The sequence below is a fragment of the Leguminivora glycinivorella genome, chromosome Z, assembly GCF_023078275.1.
Source record: "Leguminivora glycinivorella isolate SPB_JAAS2020 chromosome Z, LegGlyc_1.1, whole genome shotgun sequence".
Taxonomy (NCBI): domain Eukaryota; kingdom Metazoa; phylum Arthropoda; class Insecta; order Lepidoptera; family Tortricidae; genus Leguminivora; species Leguminivora glycinivorella.
The window spans coordinates 32,674,407-32,701,071 of record NC_062998.1 but is presented as its reverse complement, the minus strand read 5'-3'; the positions used below and the strand labels follow the sequence as shown (position 1 = coordinate 32,701,071).

Sequence of the window (26,665 nt, the reverse complement as noted above, 5' to 3'; positions counted from 1 at the left end):
AGGCGTAGTTTTTTTTAATATCTTCCATTCCAAACTATTGGTGGATTCGAAAATATAGGTTTTTTAAATTGCGATTAAGCGCTGTATATGAAATAAAACTACTGTTATAGAATTATTTTCAAAAATATCGTACCGGTCTTAGGCTAATTGTACAGGCTTAAATGTATGTAATTTTGTATATAATTACGAGTGAGCACCAAAACACTTGTGTGATCTTATTATGAAACTCACACTTGAATATGAATGCATTACTTTGTGTATCAGTCATATTAACTACTTATTTTATTTTTACGGATACATCCTCGACATCCTCCTCATAATTAAATAGTATTAATCTCTGTTTATGATTGTTTTGTACGAAGAGAACAAAACTGCCCTTGTATAATAGCAGTACATATTATAGTCGTATCGCGGGATTCGCGGGGTTGGCATGCCGGGCTGGCGCCAAAGTGGGGTGCCGGCTGTAGCGTGCAGACGGTGACGTCACGGGGAAAAACGACCGGTTCGCTCCCTCACCTACATATTGGAATGAGCGTCTCAACTCAACTGATAAGCCGCGTAAGGTTTCCTAAAAACATACCTAGACTACCTAGCCACAAACGTATTTACTTACTTGGTACTATATTTTAAAGTGGGCAGCAGTGATCGCTTACCATCAGGCGACCTGTCTGCTCGTTTGCCTCCTATCCCATAAAAAAAAGGTACAGCGGGGCAAATCTCGACTGGGGGTCAATTGTAACTAATCCATTTTTTCCATTATTACACTATGATGTTGAGTTCTACATGTATCCACTGAACACGCCTACCATATATAACCGGTGGACACTCTATTTAATAATGCAAACATTGTAAAACATGGAAAAAATGGACCAGTTACATTGGGGGCACTCGACTGGGGGAGTTGAGATTTGCCCCCCTGTACCTTAGTTGAAACTAATGAAGAGACGATTTTAAGCAGGCACACCACTCTCATCTAATTTAAGTCTATGCAACAGAGTAAGTCTATTTTTCAGAGCGACTTCGAAATGATCACACGTTATAATATAGTTAATATACTCGTACTTGACTGCAGAAAATACACGCAGAACTTCATTGCACTTCAGTTTGTCCTTTATATGACATATATCCATAACTAATCTCGTTGTTAACGTAACATTAGTCAAATAATCTGGAAGCAACCGCGAGCAACAAATCAAAGCACTTGTAACTGATTGCATAAATAAACAGAATAATTAAACGCTTCGCGTCGTTCCAGATCAGTTCCATGTAGGTGCGTATAAGTGGTTGTCAGCTCACATTCCCAGTGTGAGATGATGAGAGGGGGGACTGACATCCGCACCGATTAGATTGGCCTTGGTCGTGGCATCATCGTTAGTTCGTTAGGTAGGGCCTACTGCTTGAATGACGAGTGACGCTGTTAGCGTAACGCGCTGTTCTAACTTCTAACTAGTGCAGCGCACCGTGTGAAAATTTGCGTGTAGCTATAAAATTAAAATCGTTTCGCTTTTGATTTGTTAAAGATATACATGGCTTCCCAAGAATGCAGAATTACTGACTTTTAAAAATAAAATAAATTCTTCTTTCAGCAACGATATTTAAGGTACTTTCCTATAATGTCCCATAGTCTTGGGACGCCCTGTACTTATTCGCATTTTTAACCCCCGACCACAGAATATATAATAGTAGGTACAAGTACAGAAGGCCCACTGCTTTGATGTTCACGAAATGCCGCCTTTTTAAATGCCTACAATTTTTTTACAAAGAAACCAGCTGCCTATGGATTAAAACGAATTAATTACTCAGATAAAATTTTATACTATTATATTTAAGTCTTGGGTACTTTCTAGGTATATAAGTATACAGTATTTTGGTTTAAGTTCCAACATCACAAGTCTTATTGAACTTTTCCGTGGGACTTAATCAATAGTAGATTTGTGTAAGAATGTCCTATCGTACATATTTTATTCATGATGTCTATTTAACTTAGCATTGTTCGGCATTCCACACGCGGACATCGCATATGAACCTTTAAAAAAAAACTCGCGACGTAAAATAGCAATAGAAAGTGCGAACGTGCGTTCCGTGAGAACGCGCGCCACCCCTGATTAGGCCGCGAACTCGCGGCCGCCGGCATGTACTTGTAGCACCGCGATAGAATCGCGGAGTGAGCCGCCCCTGCCCCGACGCAAAAACGACGCGGTGTTATAAATTTGACGTGTCTGTCTGTCTCTCTGTTTGTCTGTATGTCTGTCTGTCTGTCTGTCTGTCTGTGTGTCTGTCTGTCTGTGTGTGTGTGTGTGTGTGTCTGACTGTGGAATCGTAGCTCCCGAACGGATGAACCAATTTAGATTTAGTTTTTTTTGTTTGAAACCTGAGTTAGTCGGGAGTGTTCTAGCTATGTTTCATGAAAATTGGTCCACTATGCTGCGGTCGGGGGTTTTTTCAAAATTTTAATTTTGTGGTTAGGTTATAAACATTTTAATGAAATTAATGTTATACCCATAGTAGGATTACATCAACATTGTAAAGTAGATAATTGTCACGTAAAATTACATCCATAAAGACTGAATGTATAAAAAACGTAATAGTTGTTGTTGTTCTGACAAATTCCTTACATATAAATCAATCAAGTTTTATTTTCAGATAAAACATAATACAATGCATGAAATAGTTATTTGTTATACAAGGGTGCAAAGTTGTATTTTAACGCCGAGTGTGGAATTGAAAAACGAGCAAGAAAGGATTCTATAGTTGAACCACGAGCGAACCGAGTGGTTCTGAATAGAATCCTGAGCTTGCGACTTTTTTAACACACGAGAAGTAAAATACATTTGTCCCCGAGTGTAACACAAAACTTTTCCCCTCACTATAGCGAGGAAAGTACAACGCAAAAAACGCGTTTATCACTGCTTCCAGTAGTTCCACAGGCGGTAAAACATCGTCATCACTAGATTCACTCACCTTTAACAATTTTAAAGCAGAAAAAATTACTATATTCAAGGTCAAATTACTTTATCCACTAGTGGATAAAATGCGTTTTTACCCGCTGGTATTAAAGGACAAAACAACGTGTTTCCGAGCTAGTGAGGGGAAAACATAATTATTTTGTATCGAACATTACCTACATCCCTGGTAACGCTAAAAATAATAATTAGAATTATTAGGTACGCATTCGGGCACATCTTTTCAGAGAGGCCGAATAATAAAAAAAATATGAAATTTTCAATTTTTTTTATTCTCACGAAATTTACAAATAGTTTTTCTACCATATGGTCACATTTTTATTTATTGAAATAAAATCTGATATTCACATCTGGAAAATAAAATAAAAAACATTAAAATCCGTTCAGTAGTTTTTGAACTATACGCATTGAAAATGAAGCGCGCGGGTTTGAAAGACGTCTTTGCACTTGATATGTGATGCATCGTATCGTTTGGTACCGCTATACACGCAAGACTGATTATTTATTTTGGTCACAACTTACTATATTACTATTCAGAGTCAATGTTTTTAGTATTTATATACATTATTAGTTTTTTATTCCTAGTTTAGGTATATTTAGACAACCCCGTAAACTTGACCATCACATAATTTTTATTTTAATACGTAAAAGAACTTAAATGCACATAACATAACATTTGTATTAATAGCAATTGTCCTTTCCGAGGACTCCAGAGATAATTTTCGACAACTTCTGTAGGGGGCTACGAAAACATATATTAATACAAAACATATTTTTTGCTTCTCGTCTAGGTTATACTGAAAGATAAAAGAGATACAAAATAATATCAAACAAGGAAATAATGATAACATAATAATTTATAATATCATTTTTGCAAAATACTTTTTATTTTGGCAGATCCCTTTGCAAATATAACATTATTAATACATTGCATTATTTGCATTGCGCCGCGCAGGGTAGACCCACAACATGACAACACGTACAGCGTATTGTTTCGCAGCCTTTTTCACAACCGCAATTGTCCAAGTATACATATTCATACCGTATCTCCCTGTTTTCAGACCACTGCAGTACCCAACTATCATTGTACGTCTTCCAACCCCAGGATGATGGCATAGGCACAGAAGTAATATCCAGAATATGGGGCGTTGTTATACGACACGGAGTGCTGCCCATGTTGGTTAGGTACTAATTTATTTTTGGTGGTAATCAGTTTCTTGCTCACCAAGTTCAGGTGAACTTTTCAAGCATGGCGATTATTCCTCCAGGAAGACTTTGTAGTTACTGCGATGTTTCTATCAAAGCTGGTATAACTTCAGTGTGTGTGCAAACAATGTTTTAGAACATGATTTTTTCCTTTTGTATTGAAAAAAAGAAGTGGTATCAGACGTAAAAGCGTAAAAACCACTAATAGCAGTAGTACCTTATACTCCGGTAGGTTATTCTCATTTGAAGTCTTAAGAAAGTATACTAGATAAGAATTGGAAATTTTCCAATATAATTAGCTCCATAGATCACATGCCTAAATGCCAAATTGGGACCGTTCTTAACACATATTTTACTGAGCAAGCATGGACTCAGGCCTGTTTACCGGTATGGTTTGGCGGCTGAGGCATTCGTAAAGTGTCGTTTTGCCGTCATTCCTGCCTCCATTTACATCACGTCCGATCTCGCACGTAACGCCCTGAAAGCCTTCACGGCTACAAACTGCGAGATAAACTCAACGAAGGGCATGGGACACTCTAGCATCCGTTACCACCCTGAACTCACTCGAGGTCTCACATGAGGCAAAAAACCTTTCGAGGCTCTAAGCTAGGTCCAAACCCGAATCTGGCCACTGACTTTACGTCTATCCTTCACCCGAAGACTCCAGTGGTTTTTATTTAAATACCAAGACATCTGTATCGGAAGATGTGATGATACGCGTGAGTCCCTGTTCCGCCATATCTTTTGCGCGAGGTACAATGAGGCTATCAGCTTCTTCCGGTTACGTTCCTATGGTTTACCCTGAAATAGCAGAGCAAATGTTCTTTGAGGAAGTAAATTGTTTAGAAAAAAATAATCACCACACTTATAACATCAACAGGCTACAGTTTCTGGAAAAAGTCTTGTTGGTTGTCATCCTGAACAGTGTCTTCCTGGAGGAATAATGGCCAAGCTTGAAAACTTGATCCGCAGAATCAACATTTATCGGTTAACTTGGTGCGCAAGGAACTGTTTCCAACCAAAATTAATAACCAGCATCCCACCAACATCGCCAGCACTACAAAAACATACGCTCCTTGTCGCAGAAAACAAGTTATTTTATACATAGATATTTCTGAAGCCCCCTACAGAAGTTGTCGAAAAATATCTCTGGAGTCCTCGGAAAGGACAATCGCTATTATGTAATACAAATGTTATGTTATGTGCATTTAAGTTCTTTTACGTATTAAAATAAAAATTATGTGATGGTCAAGTTTACGGGGGTCGTCTAAATATACCTAAACTCGGAATAAAAAACTAATAATGTATATAAATACTAAAAACATTGATTCTGAATAGTAATATAGTAAGTTGTGACCAAAATAAATAATCAGTCTTGCGTGTATAGCGGTACCAAACGATACGATGCATCACATATCAAGTGCAAAGACGTCTTTCAAACCCGCGCGCTTCATTTTCAATGCGTATAGTTCAAAAACTACTGAACGGATTTTAATGTTTTTTGTTTTATTTTCCAGATGTTAAAGTATAGTGTCTGGAGGCAACCAAACGCAGCGGAATTAATGTAAAAATCTGTCGCAGCTGTAAGTATTAACTTCCGGCACAACAAGGCCGCACTATTCAGCTACCGTGACGCGCCATTGTGCCCTCGGGCTCAATCTTCATTCACGGCCCGCAAACAGTTCGATTTACTCAACGTAACCCTCTTCACTCGCATCCACTCCAATGAACCCGTATCCCATACCATTTAAAGTCAAACCTATATGCGTACAATACATTCTGATCAAGATAGGAAGTGTAGGAACACTCACCTACTAATGGATTACATTTAGGTAGTATCCTTATATGCTTTCTTTGTTGGGGAAGAGGAAAACAGTAGGTAACTAATGAAGTAACTTTTGTCCAGTACTATGGGGTCATACGGTCATTAAACATCACCATAGGTTTGACATACTCTCAATCCTTCGTTATGGACAAGCCATGAAGAAAAGCTTCCGCTTTAATACCGTGTCCAGTTAGCGTTAAATAGTAAACATATGTATCATACCTAGTATAATCATAGTTACTCATAGTACATACCTAAGTATTATCACATTGAACTCAAATCAAACTCATTAAACCCTCAAGCAACACATACGACTAGGATATTTTTAGTATTGGCAGCGTCACGTGCACGTGCGTTTGTGATCGGCGCTCCTAAAGGCACCTCTAATACCGCGGCCGTCCGTTGGCAAGCCGACCGCTTGTAAATACTATCTCTGGAACTTGTATACAAACATTTTAACCGACGTAACACTCAACTCAAGTATTATATGACGCATTAAAATATGCTAGGTAGGTACTTTAGAAAATTTAACAACTTAAAAAATGTTTAGGTTTCTATGGGAGCATTTGAAAGCACTTCGTCTCTCAGTTACACATTGATTTCTATGTAATCTGTTAATCCCTCATACGTACTTACATAAGTGGAATCGCTCTGTTATCAGTGTCAGGGTATAATTAGTACAGTCAATGACGTATCTATATACAAATTTTATAAATATTGTCTTATCCTATTTCTACACCGTGTTTCTGGTAAGTATCATCATTCAACCTCAGATACGCCAACTGATTTTTATTTTTTTAAACTTATGTAGAGTATTAATTTTTTAATCTGATGTATATATATTTTTTATTTGAATTTATAATCCCACACCGGGGCAAACGACGCAACGGAGCCACGCTGTGACGTCATCGCCCAAATCAATTGTTTAATTTTATTTTTAATTTTGTTTTCTTTATTTTCTGTGTTTTTTGTTATCTAAGTTTCGTGACGCATTGGTTTTACTGTAATGTCATGCAAACATGTTTTTACTAAATAAATAAATAAATAAAATAAATAATTTTCTGTACAGCTCTACTCGACTTTTAACTCTACACTCAATAAAATAATTGCTAGCTACCATCATAAACCTTAAAAACTATTTATTTGTGTATGTTACTGCAACGACATAAGTTTACCAATAGACAGCTATGACACTTTCGAAGTTTACTGTGACAACCTTGTCACAGTAAACTTCAAATTGGACAGGTAATGATGAGTAAGTAAATTTAAATCATAAATTAAAAAAAATCTTAAGAATTAGCTCAATAGATTCTATGTAAGTAAACACTTTATTGTACAAGAAAAGAATACATCACATAATATTTAAAATAAAAAGTTTCAGTACAAAGGCGAACTCTATATTACTCTCGATTCTGAAGAAACGGTTTTCAGGTTTTTAGTGTTAAGTGAAACACGGTGTATATGGTCACGGTCACAACTCACAACCTTAAACGTAGTAAGTATGTCTGCTGTTAACAACGATATAAACCGTTGCATAGTAGGTATATACTTATGTATAAATGAGTAGCTGTAAGCCAATTGAATTAACGAGACATCAAATCTTTATTGCTCATATTAGTCATGATATTACATATAAATAGTGATTTATGTGTTAAAATGACCGATCAATGAAAAGTACTGTGTTCAGAGTTTCAGAGCGTAGGTACTTATTTTTTAAGGCCTTTAGGGCAATTTTGTTCCAATATGATCCCTAAGTATAAGTCTGTGTTACAACACGTTGTTTCGTTTGACATAACGGTTTATTTCATAAATTAGCGAAATATCAAAAGAGTTTCATAACTGTTCCTGTGAATTAAATCAATAAGTAACCTATTTGTGGTTACCATGAGTTTTAATGTCTAACTCGATAGCATTAAACGTCTCGGAAAATATAATTAAGTATGTACTTAAATCAGTTCTGTTAAATATAATAATTTGGGGGTTGTTAACTTTTCCATACAATACATCATTTTAATTATGTAACCGTTTCACAAGTATGTCCAATAATCTCGTTAATTATTTTATTGTTAGTCTGAATGGGAATTGCTACTCATTTCATGATTTCATGAATTACCCCTCATGAAAACAAGACAGTCAATTATTCAATACCGTAAAAATAATGTGGTCGTAAGTTTATGATAATCTTGCTTTGGATTAGATTTCAAACCAAAAAAAAAAATACACTGTCTAACTTATCAAAAACAACTATTAAACTAAACGTTCAACGACCAAGTGCTTATAGTCAGGGACGCTAGTTTCAAATCAGCGGGCCGATTGTTGAGTCTCACGCGTTCGAATTCAGAAAATTGTCACTGAAAATAATAAACAAGTTACCGTTTTCAACCGGTATTTTAGTGACAAATTCCCGTATGCGAGATTCAAAAATCGCCCTCCAGGGGGCCGATTTTTGAGTCTCACTGTCACTAAAATACCGGTTGAAAACGGTAACTTGTTTATTATTTTCAGTGACAATTTTCTGAATTCGAACGCGTGAGACTCAAAAATCGGCCCGCAGGTAAATAAATTCATTGTCCCGAATTGTCAGTGTCGTCGCAAACTTAGCGCCGCAATCTGGTCTGGTGGCATAGCATAAGTGATAAATCATTCTGATCCGGCTGGATCAATTTCGCGTAATATCATTTAAAGATGGGGTCTTCCTGATTCACTACTCGAGGATGTAGTCGTTCGCGTAATGTACAGGTATATTACATACGAAGGTCCTATTATAATCGTTTTTATACTCCCGTACTGTTATTACTACCCGTACTGTTGTGTGTGTGTTAAACTGCATAATTCAAAATGGTAGGTCCACTAGATAACTAAGATGACTGGAATTAGGTATTTGTTGAATTTATAATTTTCTTTCTAAGTAAGTGCTTGGTCGTAGAAAAAGTATTGTATGCAACGGTGTTTAACTGAGTCAAAAAATGCTCGTGGCGTCTTTATTAACAATTTTCGGCTTCGCCTCAAATTGTTACCCACGCCACTCACCTTTTTTGATCTCTTTTAACCACCAGTTGCATAAAATACTATTTCAGGGTTCCGTACCAAAAAGGTACAAAAGGAAAAGGAACCCTTATGGCGCGACTCTGTCCGTCTGTTATTATTGGCTATGAGGACGCAATGCAGCAATGTACAGATGTAGTGCGAAAAGATTTGCCTTCGTATTTTTACGGGAACGTACGAATGTGTCATTAGGCTTGTGTCGTTCACGAACTATGAACTGTTAGGAATAAAATCCCATCAATGACCGAAATGAACTGAATCTTTCCGTGCTCTGTGAATCGGTCTTTGCTCATTTAGTTCAGTCACAGGTTCAGTATAGGATCGGCGAGCGCGAGCGGTTTGGATCAAGAAAGAGTGTGTGACGGCGCCGACCGGGAGCGAGGTATTTAGCAAAGCGAAACAAAAACGTCAGGTTTTCATATTAAGCTTCGGTTACTTACAACCTTTCGGCCCGGAATTGTTATTGTCTGTGGAATATTCGTATCATTTTGAGACTAGTCGATCCCATTCGTTCTGATCTTTCCGACCGTAGTGGTCGCTGGTCTGACTGAACTAAATGAGCAAAGACCTAAAAGAGCGAACTAGTTCGTGGGAGCGATTGAACGAGATCGGAGCGCTCCGATCAACGAACGAAACGGCACAAGCCTATGTGTCATGCTATTTCAGTCTGTCTCAGTACAAGATGTATTGACATTGACTGAACTAGCATGACAAATACGAATGTTTCCGGAAAAATGCGAAGGAAACCCTTTCCGCACTACATCTGTATATGTACGAGTATATCATTCTAAATTTTAGCTGTTGGTGCTTTCCATTTATTACTGCTTTAACGTGCGAGCGCAGCGAATATTTTACACATTTATTATGTCAGTGACGTGTCAAGGATGTGCATTTGCAATTTGAATTTGGTTCCGCAATAGCTTTTAGTTGCCAAGGTGGATCCCAGGCTCTCATCTCATGAGCCTTGGCAATATGCCGGGTTAACGCAATGATCCTATCTTTCAGCTACCCTCTCCTTCAGCTGTAATGTGACTAATGAACATATTGTGAGACGTGTATCACTTGCTATTTATTAAATTTTTGAACTATAATTATAATCTGCACATCACCTTATTAGGCGCACCGTTGACTCATTTTTACACCTAACTTTGCTGTAGAATATGTTACTAACATGTTTGGTTAGTTTGTTAGAATTAAAGTATTTTTTAAGACACCGCTGTTGCTAATTGTGACCTCATTGTTTGGAGTGATTTTATGATTTATACACAAGTTTGAAAAATAAATATGATGTAATATTAAACATTTACCTACGTTTTTTAGGGTTCCGTAGTCAACTAGGAACCCTTTAAAGTTTCGACATGTCTGTCTGTCCGTGGATAATCTCAGTGACCTTTAGGACTGGAAAGCTGACATTTGCACGGGAAGCATGGTCGCGCGATCGCGATAGACGATAAAATAGCAGGCCGTCCCTATCGCACTATATGTAAGTGCGATAGGGACGGCCTGATATTTTATCGTCTATCGCGCGACCATGCTTCCCGTGCTGATACCAATATGTATATCAATCACGCCGACAAAGTGCAAAATAGTACATTACATCAGAGGCCGGGAAAATGAGGATTTCCGGCCGGATAGGGATACGAGGCCGGGAATCCGTTTTCACGCCGAGGCATGTATAGTGCTTTTCTCAAACATACAATGAAATAAAAAAAAATTCTCTAAAGGACAATATTTTATAAAAAAAAGTTACTTTGCTGGCCTAGACCTAAAAAATAATATGAAATCCCTTTACAGTCCTCTCGAGTTGTTGCGCCCAAAAAGCGATACTTGTCAGCCCATTTTAAGGAACGTAAAGACAATATTTCATTGCATGTTTGAGAAAAAATGTTTTTCATCACATTTTCTGTTTAAAGGTATCATTGCGTCTACGTGTACTGAAGCATAATGTATTATTTTATTCCCAGGGGAATAATGGATTTAGTTTTAAAAATGAATACAATCCGTACAATACTTCAGGCAAAGGATGTTTCATTCAATCTGGCAAGGATTTTTATTGCACAACCAAAATTTGACTATTAAATTAAGCTATAAAATATAGTATATACGGTATGAAAAAAGCATTTTATTTATGTTTTACAATTATTTCAGATTGAATCTGAATCTGAATCAGTCACCCGTTGACCACGAACGCTGTAAAGAGTTCGAAACGTCGGGATGAATTTTAAATTCATTATACGCGATTTAATCCGTTTCCATAGTTTTATTTCATATGAAAAGTAAGTAAATTAAATTTACATAGCCAGGTCATGATGTCCTTAAAATATTGCAGCTTATAAAAATGACACCTGTACAATGTCGCATCGGTAGAGCTCTAGAGGATGTATGTATGTTACTTGATATCTCCGAGAATCGTGAACAGATTTTTAATTTTTTTTTTTAATCGAACGGGTATAACCCCGAGATGGTCCCATTGGCACCAAGTCGGGGTCTAATGATGGGATCTTGGAGAAATCGAGGGAACTCTTGAAATGTTATAGGCACTTGTAATGTTTTTTTCAAAGGTACACCAGTATTTACGCCTGATGGTAATAATTTTATGTGGCTGAGCTGATGATGGAAGGTCAACTCCTCAATGGTTAGGAGTTAAAGGATTAATTCTTTCACTACTGTACGCATATTCGGACTGATACTTATAATATCAATAGGAACCACTAAAAATCAAAAAATAAATAAACTTTTTTCAAAAAAATAAAACTGCCTTCATAAATAAGCGCATTACAAAACACGGAGAAACTAAAAAGTCAAAAATAATAAATAAAAAATAATTTGTTTATAATTTGGATGTTTAGATTATTGCAATCCGATAAGAAATCTGAATTCAAAGTCGGATTTGTTCGAACAACAAGGTCAAACTTGTTAAAAGATATTTGATTTAATCAGCCAAACAGATGTTTAATACAATATGTGTCATGTTGCTTTTAAAAAATCGACCTGTTCATTTAAATATATTCTTGATTCAAATGACAAGTAACTTGTAGAATGTACTAGTTACTCTTAACAAAACCTAATTTGTTGTTTGAGCCAAAGAGCACGTATTCGCTATTTTAACCAAAAAACTTGTTGAACGAACTTTTTTTTTTTTTTTTTTTTTTTTTTTTTTTAGGTACCTACATGAATACATACGGGCGCGATCTAGTGTTGTGGTACTTGTGGTAGTCAAAATAGTGGGTACTAACAGAAGTATAGTACTTATTAAGTGATTTCGAGTGTAGATGATGAAGTGACTATTACTACCATAATTTGTTGTTGTTATTATCTGTGCTATCCTTAAGTGAACTTGTGTATCTAATGCTATATGTGTTGTGGTGAATGGATGCACCGTGAAAGTATGGGCCTAAAATTGTGAGGGTCTTTTATGAGCTCGAAGAAATAGATGTCACAAGAAGATACCAAAGAAATACATAAACCCTTATTTGCCTAAATGGTAATACATAGTTGCATCAGCGCTTTAAAACGTTATTCATTCTTAATTATCCCATCAGCGGACGTGTTATCAAACATATCGCCGTAGACGTCTACAACCAGCAACACTATTACATTACTCTGCACTTACCCACAACAGGACAACGTTACTGGAGCCCTTATTACTTCGCCAAGTCTGCTCATATTATGGACACTCAAACTGTTTGCACTAAACCTCACGTGTTTGTCGTCTGTCAAGAAATAAGAAATACATCGAGTTCACAAAGAATGACATGAAATGAAACTATCAACGAGAATAAGCAACAGAAAAAATAACTCATTATCTAAACAGTGCTCAACTCAACCCTCTTCGTAGATCATCATCAAGAATGCGCTGCGCAGCCGGTTGAACAAAACTGAGAACTGTACAGAATGCTAGCCTCAGTTTTATCTTACAGTGAAAGCAGTTACAGTGTGAAATATTTACCAAATTTAACAATTACTTAGTTACGTTTTGATTTTTTAGTGTCATTTGTTTAGTTAAGTGTTGTGGGTGATCTTAACAGTGGCAATGTAGTAATCAACCAATATTTACACACTTCACGCGTAGAGACTACTTATGGAAGAATTGAGACAAAGAAGAACAATATACATGGGATCCGTGGAGTTATAGAAAACTACCGATATACTCCACTATCGCTGAAATAACACAACTACAACGTGCAACGACATCAAGCTGGCTCTGAAACCGTAAAAGAAGACGGGAGAAGCCCCTCTGGAAGCTAGCCAGCTTCCGTCTGATACATCCGAGACGAAGAAATGACAAGTGAGACAAAGGGGAGGGTGTATTTTAAATGCAGTCACATATCCTCACACCTAATATTTATTACACACCAAGTATAGTGTTTATCTACCCAACGCTGACTTTACGATGCCTTGTATTCGGGTCGGCTCCAAATTTCCCGTCTCTCCTACTATCCTGACTGCAAACCCTACACTCCCAACCCTATCTACTGGGTGCTCTGGTGTCTTGGACAGGCTGCGGGGGCCTACGGCGGGGCAGCAGGGGTTGCTGCGCAATGAGCCAGTTTGCAAACGTACTCTGTCTGATTCAGCGTTCGAGTCTTAGTCGGTGAGATGTGACGCAGACATATCCAACGACTCGCTGCCTCTTAGGCTCAATCATCAGAGTCACGTGAGCCTACAGCGCTATTGTGTATCAAAATCTCCTCCCCCTGTAGTCTCCCCTTCCTAGTCCTTGCAGCAGGATCTGCTGGCTGGAGTTACCCCCTGAATCTGAATGAATCTGAATCTTTACAATTATTTCAGTGTGTGTTACATTTATTTCGTAAATTTAACTCAGTTAAATTGTTATAATTTACACCCACCCACCGTTGCCTAGCAACGGAGAGTACAACAGATCAAAATATTTAAATGAATGAAAAATTAGTAAAATTTTAGTTCAATTATATGATTTATATTCTTTTTTTGAACGTTGAACTTAATTTATATGCAGTATTTTCGTGTTTGTTTTCGTTCAAAAAGTGTTTGTTATCAAAAACAATGGATTTAATATGAATATCAAGATACACTGGTCGCAACGCCGCCGCCGGTTGAAGGTTTTGCTTTATGACTGTTTCCTCTGTATTTTTCTCTCAAATGTGATGAAAATCATTGTGTGTAACTCAGGAGGTAAGGACATTAAATAAAGACTTGTGTTTATTATTCACAAATACAAACAATTGACAGTTTAAAAAAGAAACGGCAAATGTTCACAAAAACCGGCCAAGAGCGTCTCGGGCCACGCTCAGAGTAGGGTTCCGTAGTTTCCCGTATTTTTTCAAAAACTGTTTAACCTATTAAGAAAAATGAAAGACTTTCTAGGAAAATTATTTTAAATTTTCCTAGAAAGTCTTTACAGAGTTCTACTTTCGTGATTTTTTAAAATATTTTTTAAACTTATGGTTCAAAAGAGAAGGAGCGATTATTTCAGAAAATATGAGCATTATCAAATGATGTTTTTAGTAAACCCCTATTCATTTTCAAATACCTATCCAACAATATATCACACGTTAGAGTTGAAATACTTGAAATACAATAAAAAATCACCTCCCATTTTACGTGTAGGGGGCCACCCTAATAATAGTACATTGTGCAACAAGGGAGGTAAGGGGGACATTAAAGACGCGCGAAAATGAATAGGGGTTTACTAAAAACATTATTTGATAATGCTCATATTTTCTGAAATAATCGCTCCTTCTCTTTTGAACCATAAGTTTAAAAAATATTTTAAAAAATCACGAAAGTAGAACTCTGTAAAGACTTTCTAGGAAAATTTAAAATAATTTTCCTAAAGTCTTTCATTTTTCTTAATAGGTTAAACAGTCTTTGAAAAAATACGGGAAACTAAGGAACCCTACTCTGAGCGTGGCCCGACACGCTCTTGGCCGGTTTTTGTGAACATTTGCCGTTTCTTTTTTAAACTGTCAATTGTTTGTATTTATATACAAATTATTATTGTAATAGTTATACTAGTAAGTATAAATTATAAACTGCATTATCCCAGTTCATAAACATTCATCAAAGCATAAAATAAAATTCAGAAATTAATACCAGATAGGATGGTTGGATTTGGAGTTGTGATAATAAAATTAGGTAGGTACTTACCTACTCAGAAAGTTCGAAGATGAAAAATTGATTTCCCTTTAAATAAAAAGGTTAAATATAGAGCGCTGATTTTGAGCCTGACTATTAGATTTTTATTTTAGACGCCATGAAAATAACACGCAAAAAATATAACTGAAGTTTTGCCAAGAAAACGCACTAACTTATTAAAAACCTGGTCAAGTGCCAATATAGACATATTAGTTGTTCTAAGGTTCCATTATATTTTAATTTTATGGTAAAGGTTAATGTTATAGTCTACAAATATTTAAATAATGTATGTTGGTGTCACATTGCTATATACCTACTTTAGATGCTTCACCTTTGAACGTCATCTGCGTAACTCGAGAACGTTATGCATACGCCAATATCTGGCAACTGGCAAAAAGGTGGAAAATATAAAATCCTACTGAAAGTTACTATCAAAAATCATGTTCCATCAGCATTTATTAATGGTATTTTTGCCGCGACATGGTTAAGTATTAGAATTATACCAAGCTAAGTGAGCAAGGATTTCGACTACCCCCCCGGTGTAAGTGTTATTTTGAAACGTCTACCTAAGTACGTTTTAACATTATCCGATCCGATATCGGAAGTAGGAAGGATTTCAAAGGAAAAAATCAAAGATGGGGGTGTAAATATATGGGATATCGGTCCGACATCCGACATCGGATCGGATAATGTGAAAACGCACTTATATGTATGACATTATGGCATATCCCTTACAGACGGGACTACCGAAATCGCTGTCAACTTATAATACGAGTAACTACAAATACTGAACGACTAAGTAAATAGTTACATATTGTGAACAACGCCCCCAAACGGTTATTTTACTAGTAACAAAAATTACATAGGTAAATTTTTCGTGACTATCTAATACAGATAAATAATACTATTTTGGCAGCGTATTACATATTATCAGGGGCGGCTCACTTCGCGATTCTATCGCCGCGCTACAAATACATGCCGGCGGCCGCGAGTTCGCGGCCTAATCAGGGGTGGCGCGCGTTCTCACGGAACGCACGTTCGCACTTTCTAATGTTACTTTACGTCGTGAGTTTTTTTTAAGGTTCATATGCGATGTCCGCGTGTGAATGGCTAATAATGCTTAGTTAAATAGATATCTTGAATAAAATAAATACCATAGGACATGTATACACAGATCTACTATTGATTAAGGCCCCGAAAAGATTCAATAAGGCTTGTGATATTGGAACTTAAACAAAAATTTATAAATCCATACTATCCATACTAATATTATAAATGCGAAAGTAACTCTGTCTGTCTGTCTGTCTGTCTGTCTGTCTGTCTGTCTGTCTGTTACGCTTTCCCGCTTAAACCACGCAACCGATTTTGATGAAATTTGGAACAGACAATCTTTAGACCCTGAGACAGAACATAGGCTACTTTTTATTTCGAAAAAAAGGAATGAAGGGGTTGAAAAAGAGGTTGAAAGTTTGTATGGGATTTCTTAATTTTAAATGATAAAACCATGAAACTTTATATTTTAGCACTTGATAAGAAATCATTAAACATATATTTAAAGTCACATACAGGTCGAACGCGATTAATTAACATTATTTTTACCTTTGAAATAAACATGGTGGGAAATAAACATTAACTAAAAGCAGGTAGATTATATTTATTTGTCTACCCCGAACATTTATATAAATTAATATCGGGTAGTTTTGTGTTGTTTACATCTCCGGTGACATTTTGCTGGGACGTCAGTCTTCCGCGACCACGGCCAGTGCAACCTGGCCGAAACGTTGGGAAAAAAGGTAAAAATAATGTTAATTAATCGCGTTCGACCTGTATGTGACTTTAAATATGTGTACAAAGCGCGAGAACTTAAAGTGTTATATCATTAAACATCTTGATAAGGGATAGGGATAGGAATAGCGATAGGGATAGCGATAGGGAAAGCGATAGGTATAGCGATAGCGATAGGGATAGCGATAGGGATAGCGATACGGATACGGATAATATGGGTATCGTTAGCGGGATACGGATAATCGGTCGGCGGTCTCTTACAATCAATGTGCTCTAAGACGATCGTTGTTTGCTTGCTTGAAGATTACGTTTGCGATAAGTATAAGCAAAATGTAAAAAATTGTAAGGGATAATAGAAAAAAGTACTTTTTACCCATCGATCATAGTGTCGAAATACGGGCTATGTGGGATGTTTATAAAGGTTTCCCCAGCGTATATAGAATTACCTACGCTGTGGTCGATGTGTAATATTTCTACAATCATTGCAAGCAAAAGTATTATGTGCAATCGAAATAATCGCAGATAAATATACCTACAGAGAAACCTACGGTCCCTACGGATCCAAATGAAAATCTTAATGAATACTTTTATTACGCGGGCGAAGCCGCGGGTAAAAGCTAGTACTATATATTTATACCTAGAAAGTACCCAAGACTTGAATATAATAGTATAACATTTTATCTGAGTATTAAATCGTTTTAATCCGTAGGCAACCCTATCGCCGGGCGTCGCGCACGTGCGGCTCGTTTCTTTGTTAGAATTTTGTAGGCATTTAAAAAGGCGGCATGTCGTGAACATCAAAGCAGTGGGCCTTCTGTACTTGTACTATTATATATTCTGTGATATTATCTACCATCGGCACCATCTTTAAAGCGTAGATACCTATGGAGGATAGTACACTGCGGAAATGGTGGTGACGTTTACCTAAAGCCCTGAATGGTTGTAAAGGCCTGCCAGTTATTCGTCGCCGTAACTTTTTGCCTATACCTGACGCGCCGATACAGTCCAGCGAACTGAGCGAACCCATAGTCAGTTGACTTGACCACTTTAATACCTAACAACGTTTGTTGTTTGCTTTATGCATTATAACCTCAACCACCATGAGTCTGCAGCCCCATATCAGTCCCGATTTACTTTTAAATAAAAAAAAATAGCTTTACTTCGTTACTTAAAATCATAGGTAGTGTACGTAGTATACGTACTTAAATAATTATGTTTTAATATTTCACAGTCACGAGTAAAACTGTCGTGACTAGGTAGGTATGTGATAACTGCAAAACTATATATCAATAGCACTCAGTTTATTTTTGTTATGTCGAGATGCCGGGAGGCGTGTCACTCATCGACAAATAATTTGCACAGTAGTTCTTCAGCTACAGCGACCTTCACAATTGATTTAGACAAACTGCGCACATTGACTGCCCGCCTAACATGTCGTCATTCTTCTCCGACTATAGGTATTTCTTATTAGCACTCGTGACGATAAGCTTTGTTGTTATTGAAAACGCCAACAATTTAAGTGAGATCTCTGTTTCAGCATGATATTGTTACATTACAAGTCTTGGAGTCGAGTCAAACCAACTAGAATTGGTCTCAAAATGACTCTCGGCTTATGCCGAAGACTAAGCTAGGTGATCAGCAGTCTGTTTTCACTAAGCCGATGTCGTGCTTTAGATTGTGGACACTAGTGTCGTCTGTGTATCTAGTTGTAGCAAATATTGACTCAGCCACGATGATAGGTGTGACCGCAGGTGTGACTACAATATAATTAATACTACCTACTTATAATTGGTACCTCATTGTGTTTAATGAAATAAATGTACTTAAGTATAACTTAAATAAATATTTGGGGACATCTTACACCAACCTAGCCCCAAATTAAGCATGCTCAGCTATGAATATAAATATGATATCGCGGGACAACATACACGTACAGCGGGCCGATTTTTGAGTCTCACGCGTTCGAATTCAGAAAATTGTCAATGAAAGTAATAGTAATAGGCAAGTCACCGTTTTCAACCGGTATTTCAGTAACAAAATCCCGTATGCGAGATTCAAAAATCGACCTCCAGGCCCCGTAGCCGAATGGCATTTCTCCGACGCCAAACGAAAGCGATACGCCGCTGGCTCTGTCGCGCCAATACGCAAGCGCGATAGAGATAGATATCTACTAGCGCTTCGTTTCGTGAGCGTTTCGTGAGCGATTGTGCCATTCGGCTAGCCACCCAGCCGGCCTACCATGCTTCCAATTTTATCACTTATCCACGTGGATAAGACATCTGTCACTCTCACACTGACATACTTGCTAAAGCGTGACAGACGTCTTATCCACGTGGATAAGTGATAAAATTAGAAGCATGATACGCCGGCAGGAGTGCAAGTGCAAGTGGGCCTAAGAGTCCTCTTCATGGCTGTTCAATTGGGCACTTGCAGAATAAATGCAGTGAATTTATATAATTAAAAAAAAAACGCATTTTTGAGCAACGTTTCGGATTGCCGTAAATTATTAATGCAAGCAGGATGAGAGAAACAGATAACAAAATTAGCCATAGACCAAAGTCTAATAGACATTCATGGTGTTTGAACAGTCCCTAAACCAGATCGATATAAACACTGTATGATAGATAAATTCGACATCAAAGTCGGAGTTAGCGTAAGCGAAGCGCCATGCCACATTCTCTAAATGGCCGCCATACACAGATCCTAAACTTTATTTTTTAGGGTTCCGTAGTCAACTAGGAATAAGATGCTCTAATTGAAACTTGAATTAAATAATCTTTTACATAACGGAAAGTGTAGTATTTCACCGACTAAAACTATCATATTTACGTTATTTTGACGTTTTTCTTGAAAGCACCCTTAAGAAGATACAGGAGGGGTCAATTCTCCATACAAACGCTCTCGACTATTTCCTCCCTGGTTTTTGAAGATAGAGCACTGTTTTTTTTAACACAGATTATCATTATTTTTATCTGTGTCGGACCGTTTTGATTTTTTTGATATTCTTAGTTTTAAAGACGCTAGAGCCCATCAAAAATTTCCAAAAACGGCCTTATTGATTATGGCGCAAAAAAGGTGTGTTATTCAAAATTGGTAACAATTAGCCAAAAAAACTAAACGGTCCGACACAGATAATTTCGTTGTTATTCAGATTCTCAATTTTCATTACGATTGATTAAGTTTTGAAGGAGGAAAGGAAACAGTCTAGAGCGGAACCTCGATTTTAAAGATTTTTTCGCAACATCTTTTAACTGATTTGTTCCGAATGGACAATGTTTTTTTAGATAAATCTAGTTAAGTAATAATATAATATATTGAACTAAAATTCCCAAATTGAAAGGAGGCCTCCATTCCATTTTCGCTCCTGTATGTAGAGATAGCCAGACATACAATGCCTCAAAGTCAATATATTCTTTATTCAAATAGCCTTAACATAAGCACTTTCAAATCGTCAACAATGTACAATTATCATCTTATTCTAAATATCAGAGCAATTTGGCTACTTGCATCGGCCGGAGCTGGTATGAAGTAAAAGTCGCAAGTGTAAATATTTCCATCTACTTATCCACGGTATTTGGTTTGGACGTGGGGGATATATTTGCAAGTTTGCCTCATGCGTTCATGAGTGCGTGCTATTTATAAAAGAGCCGAAATAGCCACGACATGGAAGCGTAGCGTTAACCACGGCTCGAAGCGAGCCCCCGCTCCGCTTGCCAAGCGAGACGTCATCAGCTCCGTGACGTCTCCAGCGCTGCATGGAGGTCGAATAACAATATACATAAATACAATGCTTCATTTGTTTGTTTCAGAAACCACAAATGCGGCCGATGATAGCCGAGTATGACCCCAAGAAAAAAGGAGTCAGGACTGACTTATCAGATGTCGTTATGGTCAAGTAAGTTAAACCGTTACTGTAGTATTCACATTTACAACAGACTTGAGCTTCAAATTTTCATAATTGATTCATTTTTTCCCACTTTTTGTTAAAAATGATTCACTAGTATCACTTAGTGATTTTAATACCTGTAACTACATGGCTTTACCGTCACTAGAATACTAATTTAATTCATTGAAGTTTGTGACTGAATGCTTGTATTTTAGGAATTGGATAAAAAAATGGCATGCTTCATAGCTTAACCTCATTATTGTCCAAACATCAAGACGAAGTTGAGTTTTAAAACTTAATAATATTTAAATTTTTGTTCAACAGGACAATGAAAAGAAAATTTTATTTCAAAATACTGTACCTAATATTGGGGTTATTTTACGCAACTCGTTATTGTAATAGTTATTACAGAATCAGTGCTTTATTACTACGCCCTGTGGTGTACTCGTAGAGCACGAGGCATGCGAGGCGTGGGCTTATAATATTCATCTTTAATGATTTCAAAAATGTTTTGTTGTTAAAATGGTATTTTATATTGTATGTTGATTGTTAAGTACTTGCTCCTTAAAACGAGCTAATAATGCTCGACGCCGTTCGGAGACGTTCCGGGAAGACGTGCGCTGCTTCACGAGGTTAAAGTCGGTCACCGACCTTGACCATCTCGCAATGGACTCTTACACCGGTACATCATTCCATTTTATGGTTTCAATTTTGTTTTTATAATTTGTTTTGTTTGGTAATGGTAAAATTTTGATACTTAACGATGGGAGCGGCCGCCTCTGGCGCGCTTGCGCAGGTGCGCACGACGCGCGGGCGCACCGGCGCTCTGTGGGCAGACAATCGGTTCTCACATGCATACACCCTGAGGTTATTCATTTTAGCTCTTGATTGAAATGACTTCACCCTTATAATACCTATTAAACTAAACTTATGTTTTGACAACGATTTAAATTATATTGACGCGGGGGATTATGAAACATATTGCAGTTCCCCCAATCTACGATTTTTTAGATAGTAGACTTAAACACTAATAAAAATTTATATAGAGCCAAAAAAGTCTAAAATTTTATGGACATTTCATATTGACAGTCGATTCCTACAACTGTTATAAGGATCATCATTCCCTGCGTCATGTTTAAGAATATAATGGGAGATTTATATAACGACCTCCAACGTAAAGGCACCGTGAATGAAATGTTCTCTTGTAGGTTGCTAAAAATCACAAGCTATTTGTTGTATAGCCACTTATTTATTTACTAGGATAGTAGGTACGATTGTTTAGGCAGTTCTAGATATGTATTGATTTTATGATTTTGCTCCTTGCATATTCTGGGAAATAATTCAAAGATAGTTTTGCTAAATAAAAGCCATTTCAATCAGAAAATATATAACTTCAGTTTCTATGTGTTTAAGAGCTAATTTTCGGCCCACGGTGGTGGCTCTCCGTGCGCCATCTCTATTCAGGCTCGGGATTGGCTCTAGCAAGAGATTTGTACAAATTTGATTTAGCTTTATAATATCTGATATTCCTATATTTTGTTTTCATCCAAGGTAAAATAATTGATTGTAAGTAAGGTTTGGTCTTAATTTAACAGTGTATTTTATACTTTTCAATTTTTGGTCTCCGCTATAAAATAATGTACCTAATTCATAATGTAAAGCTGTATTGAATTTAATGTTGGAGCCACATATCTGTAAATGCCGAGTCTTAACAGAGTGAAACGCATATGAAAAGAAATTAATATTATTATTTTAGAGACCATAATGAATGTATCACACTATTCACACTGTACACAACAACACTGACACACATTAACGCAGCTTTATTAGCGCGGTTTATCCGACTTATTTACAATATAATTATTTCAAGTAATAGCCACAATAGCTCTCGATAGTCTCGATACATACTAGACATGGACACGCGGTCGCGACAGCACACCGTCCTACATTCTTACCGATCACAGATCAGCTTCCAAGTGTGGCGCTTTACTTGTTCTAGCTATCACATCATGTTCCTATGATTACTTGTGTTTTCATTTGTATCGTTAAATACTACACTCTTATACTCACTTCTAACGTCATCAACTCGCATACAGTATTATTTAAGCATTATATTATTGATTAAACTGGCTATAACAGAATTGTGGAATGTTTGACAGGTATAAAGTTGACCCTAATGAAATCCCGGTGGAACAACAGGCGGGGTCCACCCTGCCTCTTATGGAAATACCGGGACGGGACATAGAGGCTGACGAAGACTACAATCCGTTTGAGCACCGGAAACTGGCGCACCCGACATCGTAAGTCAAATATATGTCCAGCCGCTCATAATCGTTTCGTTTGTCACATCGGTACCTAATTAATTATATAGTTTAGAAGGAGATCCATTAAATCGACATTGAAAAGGGTAGGTTTACTTTTAAGTACCCAGTGAAATAAGATATTTTCAAAGAGTTAATTCCCAGCAAGCTGGGCATAGTTTCACTACCTTCATATGGTTTTAAATGCCTCGGTTTGACCCATCCCACGAGTTGTGAAAAAAGTTTCGCACTTCTTCAGTCTTTGGTTTTTGGTTTGTAGCGCAGAAACTAGCTGTTAGAAAATTTGATCAAATCATGATGAAAGGTAACCTCTTAAGAACCAAAAACCTTACCTTAATGGAAATTTGCAGTAAAAGTTTAAAAATATAGAGTTGGACACCACTTTGAATTTCACCTTTTTGTATGATGATGATAAAAATTCAAAACACCTTTTTCCCAGTATCTGGTCCACCAAACCTTGCAGGTATTGTCATTGAAATTGATGGTGCGTTCTTTTAATACCGAGTTAGGTTATATGCCATCCCAAGAGAAAATGCATCTTTCTCGGCTTTAAAAATTTTCCACAAGTGCTTAGAACCAAATTATTGAACAGTGATGGTTGATTTCTTTATTTTTCATTTTCAGAGATCTGGATACACTGATTCATTTACTGAAAGGGTCACTCGGCAGCGGGATTTTAGCCATGCCCATGGCGTTTTTGCACGCTGGGTTGTATGTGGGGCTGTTCGCTACGTTCCTCGTGGGCGGCATCTGCACGTATTGCGTGCACGTGCTGGTGAAGACGGCGCACGAGCTGTGCCACAGGATGCAGAAACCGTCGCTGGGCTTCGCCGAAACGGCTGAGGCGGCTTTCTTGGCCGGCCCTCCCGCTGCTCACAAGTTCTCAAGACTAGCGAAGTAGGTTAAATTCTAGTACTTATTTTTCAGTTTTATTTTTAGTTTTAGGAGAGTTCATTTAAATGCGGATTTCATGACATCTGCTTCGAACACTAGTTGACCTAAGCATTCGTATTCATGCGGTAGGTTTATTATATGTACTTCGTTTCTTTTAAGATTAGAATTATCTGTCAAACGGGTAAACAAAGAAGCAGTGGTCGTAGACCTTCCTTCTTCGATTTCGGCCGATACCACTGATTTCTTGGAACTTATAACTTATAATGCTATGTACATAAGTTCCAAGAAATCAGTGGTATCGGCCGAAATCGAAGAAGGAAGGTCTACGACCACTGCTTCTTTGTTTACCCGTTTAACAGATAATTCTAATCTTAAAAGAAACGAAGTATAGTTATTGAGTATCTTTTGCCAAAAGCTGAACATTATTTTGTTTGTTATTAAATCTACAATTCTACATAGGTACGGTACGTCTCTGTGGTCTAAACCTTATTGCAATTAATTAGTCCAATAGTTTAAAATAGTAACGGCGTGAAATGAAAGTGAGGTCAATACGGGTAAGTGTGTCATAAGGAGAAGTGTGTCTGGCCATCACGTTTGTCCGTTTTACTCATTGTCATAGGTGTTTTTGCGAGTTCATACTTTTGCTACTTGCTACTCACGATTAGTTGTGAACTCTCAATAAACACTGATAATTGGTTTAAACAGGCCAAATTTGAAGGCCAGGCACAATACCCCTTATGACACACTTATCCGTATTGACGTTACCAACTGTGCCACATTTTTAACTCCGGCTGACATGCCATTAAGTCAGCATGAAAAAATACCTACTGCTGACCTTTTGAAAAAGATTGACCTCGACCAACGCCAGCCCAGCACTGTCTGTTGACGAGACAGAATAGTGGATCATATGACAAGTTAAGGTGTCAAAGCGGTATTGAGCCGCTTTCGATATGTGAGTGTGTTTAGTAGGTAAAACGTCCCACTTTGTCGGTTACCATTAAGGCGAGATTTACTTGTACCACATATGAATAAACTGACAAAGCGGCTTAATAGCAACCGACAAAGTGGGACGTTTTCCCGTGCACAATCACATATTTACCTATCAACAACAACATACAGTTGGCAGTAGAAAAGTCTAAAGTCTACGAAAAAAATATGCACATAGTTTGACAGCTGAAATAGATGGCGTTGTAGAGGGACTAGTAAGTCTTGTAACTTGTGTAGCATTTTGATTTTTTATTAAGTATTTGTATTTTATTTTTCAGAGCTATGGTGAACTGGTTCCTTGTGGTAGACTTATTAGGATGTTGCTGCGTGTACATAGTATTTGTGGCAACGAATGTGAAGCAAGTAGCCGATTTTTACGCAAAAGGAAGCGAATGGCACGATATGGATGTACGGCTCTACATGCTTGCGACTCTACCTTTTCTAATTCTTATTAATCTTATCAGAAATCTAAAGTACTTGGCTCCGTTCTCGATGATTGCAAACTTGTTGGTTGGCTGCGGAATGGGTATCACATTTTACTACCTCTTTCAAGATATGCCAGATGCCAGTACACGTGATAGTTTCGCTGGATTCGACAAACTACCAACATTCTTTGGTACCGCTATATTCGCCCTAGAAGGCATTGGTGTCGTTATGCCATTGGAAAACAACATGAAAACACCAACGCATTTCATCGGCTGCCCTGGCGTGCTAAATATTGGCATGTTCTTTGTCGTGTCTCTGTATGCAACCACTGGATTTTTCGGATATCTGAAATATGGACTTGACACTCAAGGAAGCATCACGCTTAATCTTCCTCAGGATGAATTGTAAGTACCTATTGCAAAATACAAACATTTCTTCTGCAAGTAGGTCAGAAGGGCTATTTTACAAGCCAACATTTTACAAAACATTGCATTAGAAATAAGTACCTGGGCGAAGTTCTATTTTATTATATTATCGCGTCTTTAGATAAAAAAAACTCGTATATAAAAAAAAAACTTTATTTCTGGCTGGAATTTGAACCCTGATACCTGCGATTATTAGACCGACGCTCTTACGACGGAGCTACGTACCGCCGATGATCAGCCGACAAAATAGTGACCGTTTTTGCGTTTATTAATGAGAAAGAAAAACACATGATACCTCAAAAATTCGCGTTGTCCAGGACCTAAGACTAAACTAGATCGATTTCTCACCCCCCATAAACCCCCACATAACAAATTTCAGCGAAATCGTTACAGCTGTTTCCGAGATCGTCGGTATATATAAATAAATAAATAAATATACAAGAATTGCTTGTTTAAAGGTATAAGATAAGACAAGATAGGTTTACATTACATGAAAATCACATGTAATACCTATAAAACTTGCAGCTTTTTCAACACTTGGCCAGTTGTGTATACTCGTAAATGTATGAATTCTTATTTTATGGAAACCTTAAAGCCGTTTTCACATTACCCGATCCGATATCGGATGTCGGACCGATATCCCATACATTACAGGCGCCATCTTGGATTTTTCTATTGAAATTCTTCCGACATCCGATATCGGATCGGATAATGTGAAAACAGCCTTACACTATCATTGTAAAGAAGCATTAGCTTGACCTCGCTAAATATTGTTACCATAATCT

At 37.3% G+C, this 26,665-nt stretch overlaps 1 protein-coding gene across 1 annotated transcript in view; it reads left to right on the top strand.

Moving 5' to 3' along the window:
* LOC125240775 (proton-coupled amino acid transporter-like protein CG1139) overlaps positions 1–26,665 on the top strand; it is a 67,305-nt gene that overhangs the window by 37,574 nt on the left and 3,066 nt on the right. Inside the window, exons 2-5 of the mRNA XM_048148847.1 lie at positions 20,751–20,836; positions 22,987–23,127; positions 23,773–24,045; positions 25,308–25,859. Of these exons, the coding sequence (XP_048004804.1) occupies positions 20,751–20,836; positions 22,987–23,127; positions 23,773–24,045; positions 25,308–25,859 (1,052 nt within the window). The remainder of the gene's footprint in view (positions 1–20,750; positions 20,837–22,986; positions 23,128–23,772; positions 24,046–25,307; positions 25,860–26,665) is intronic.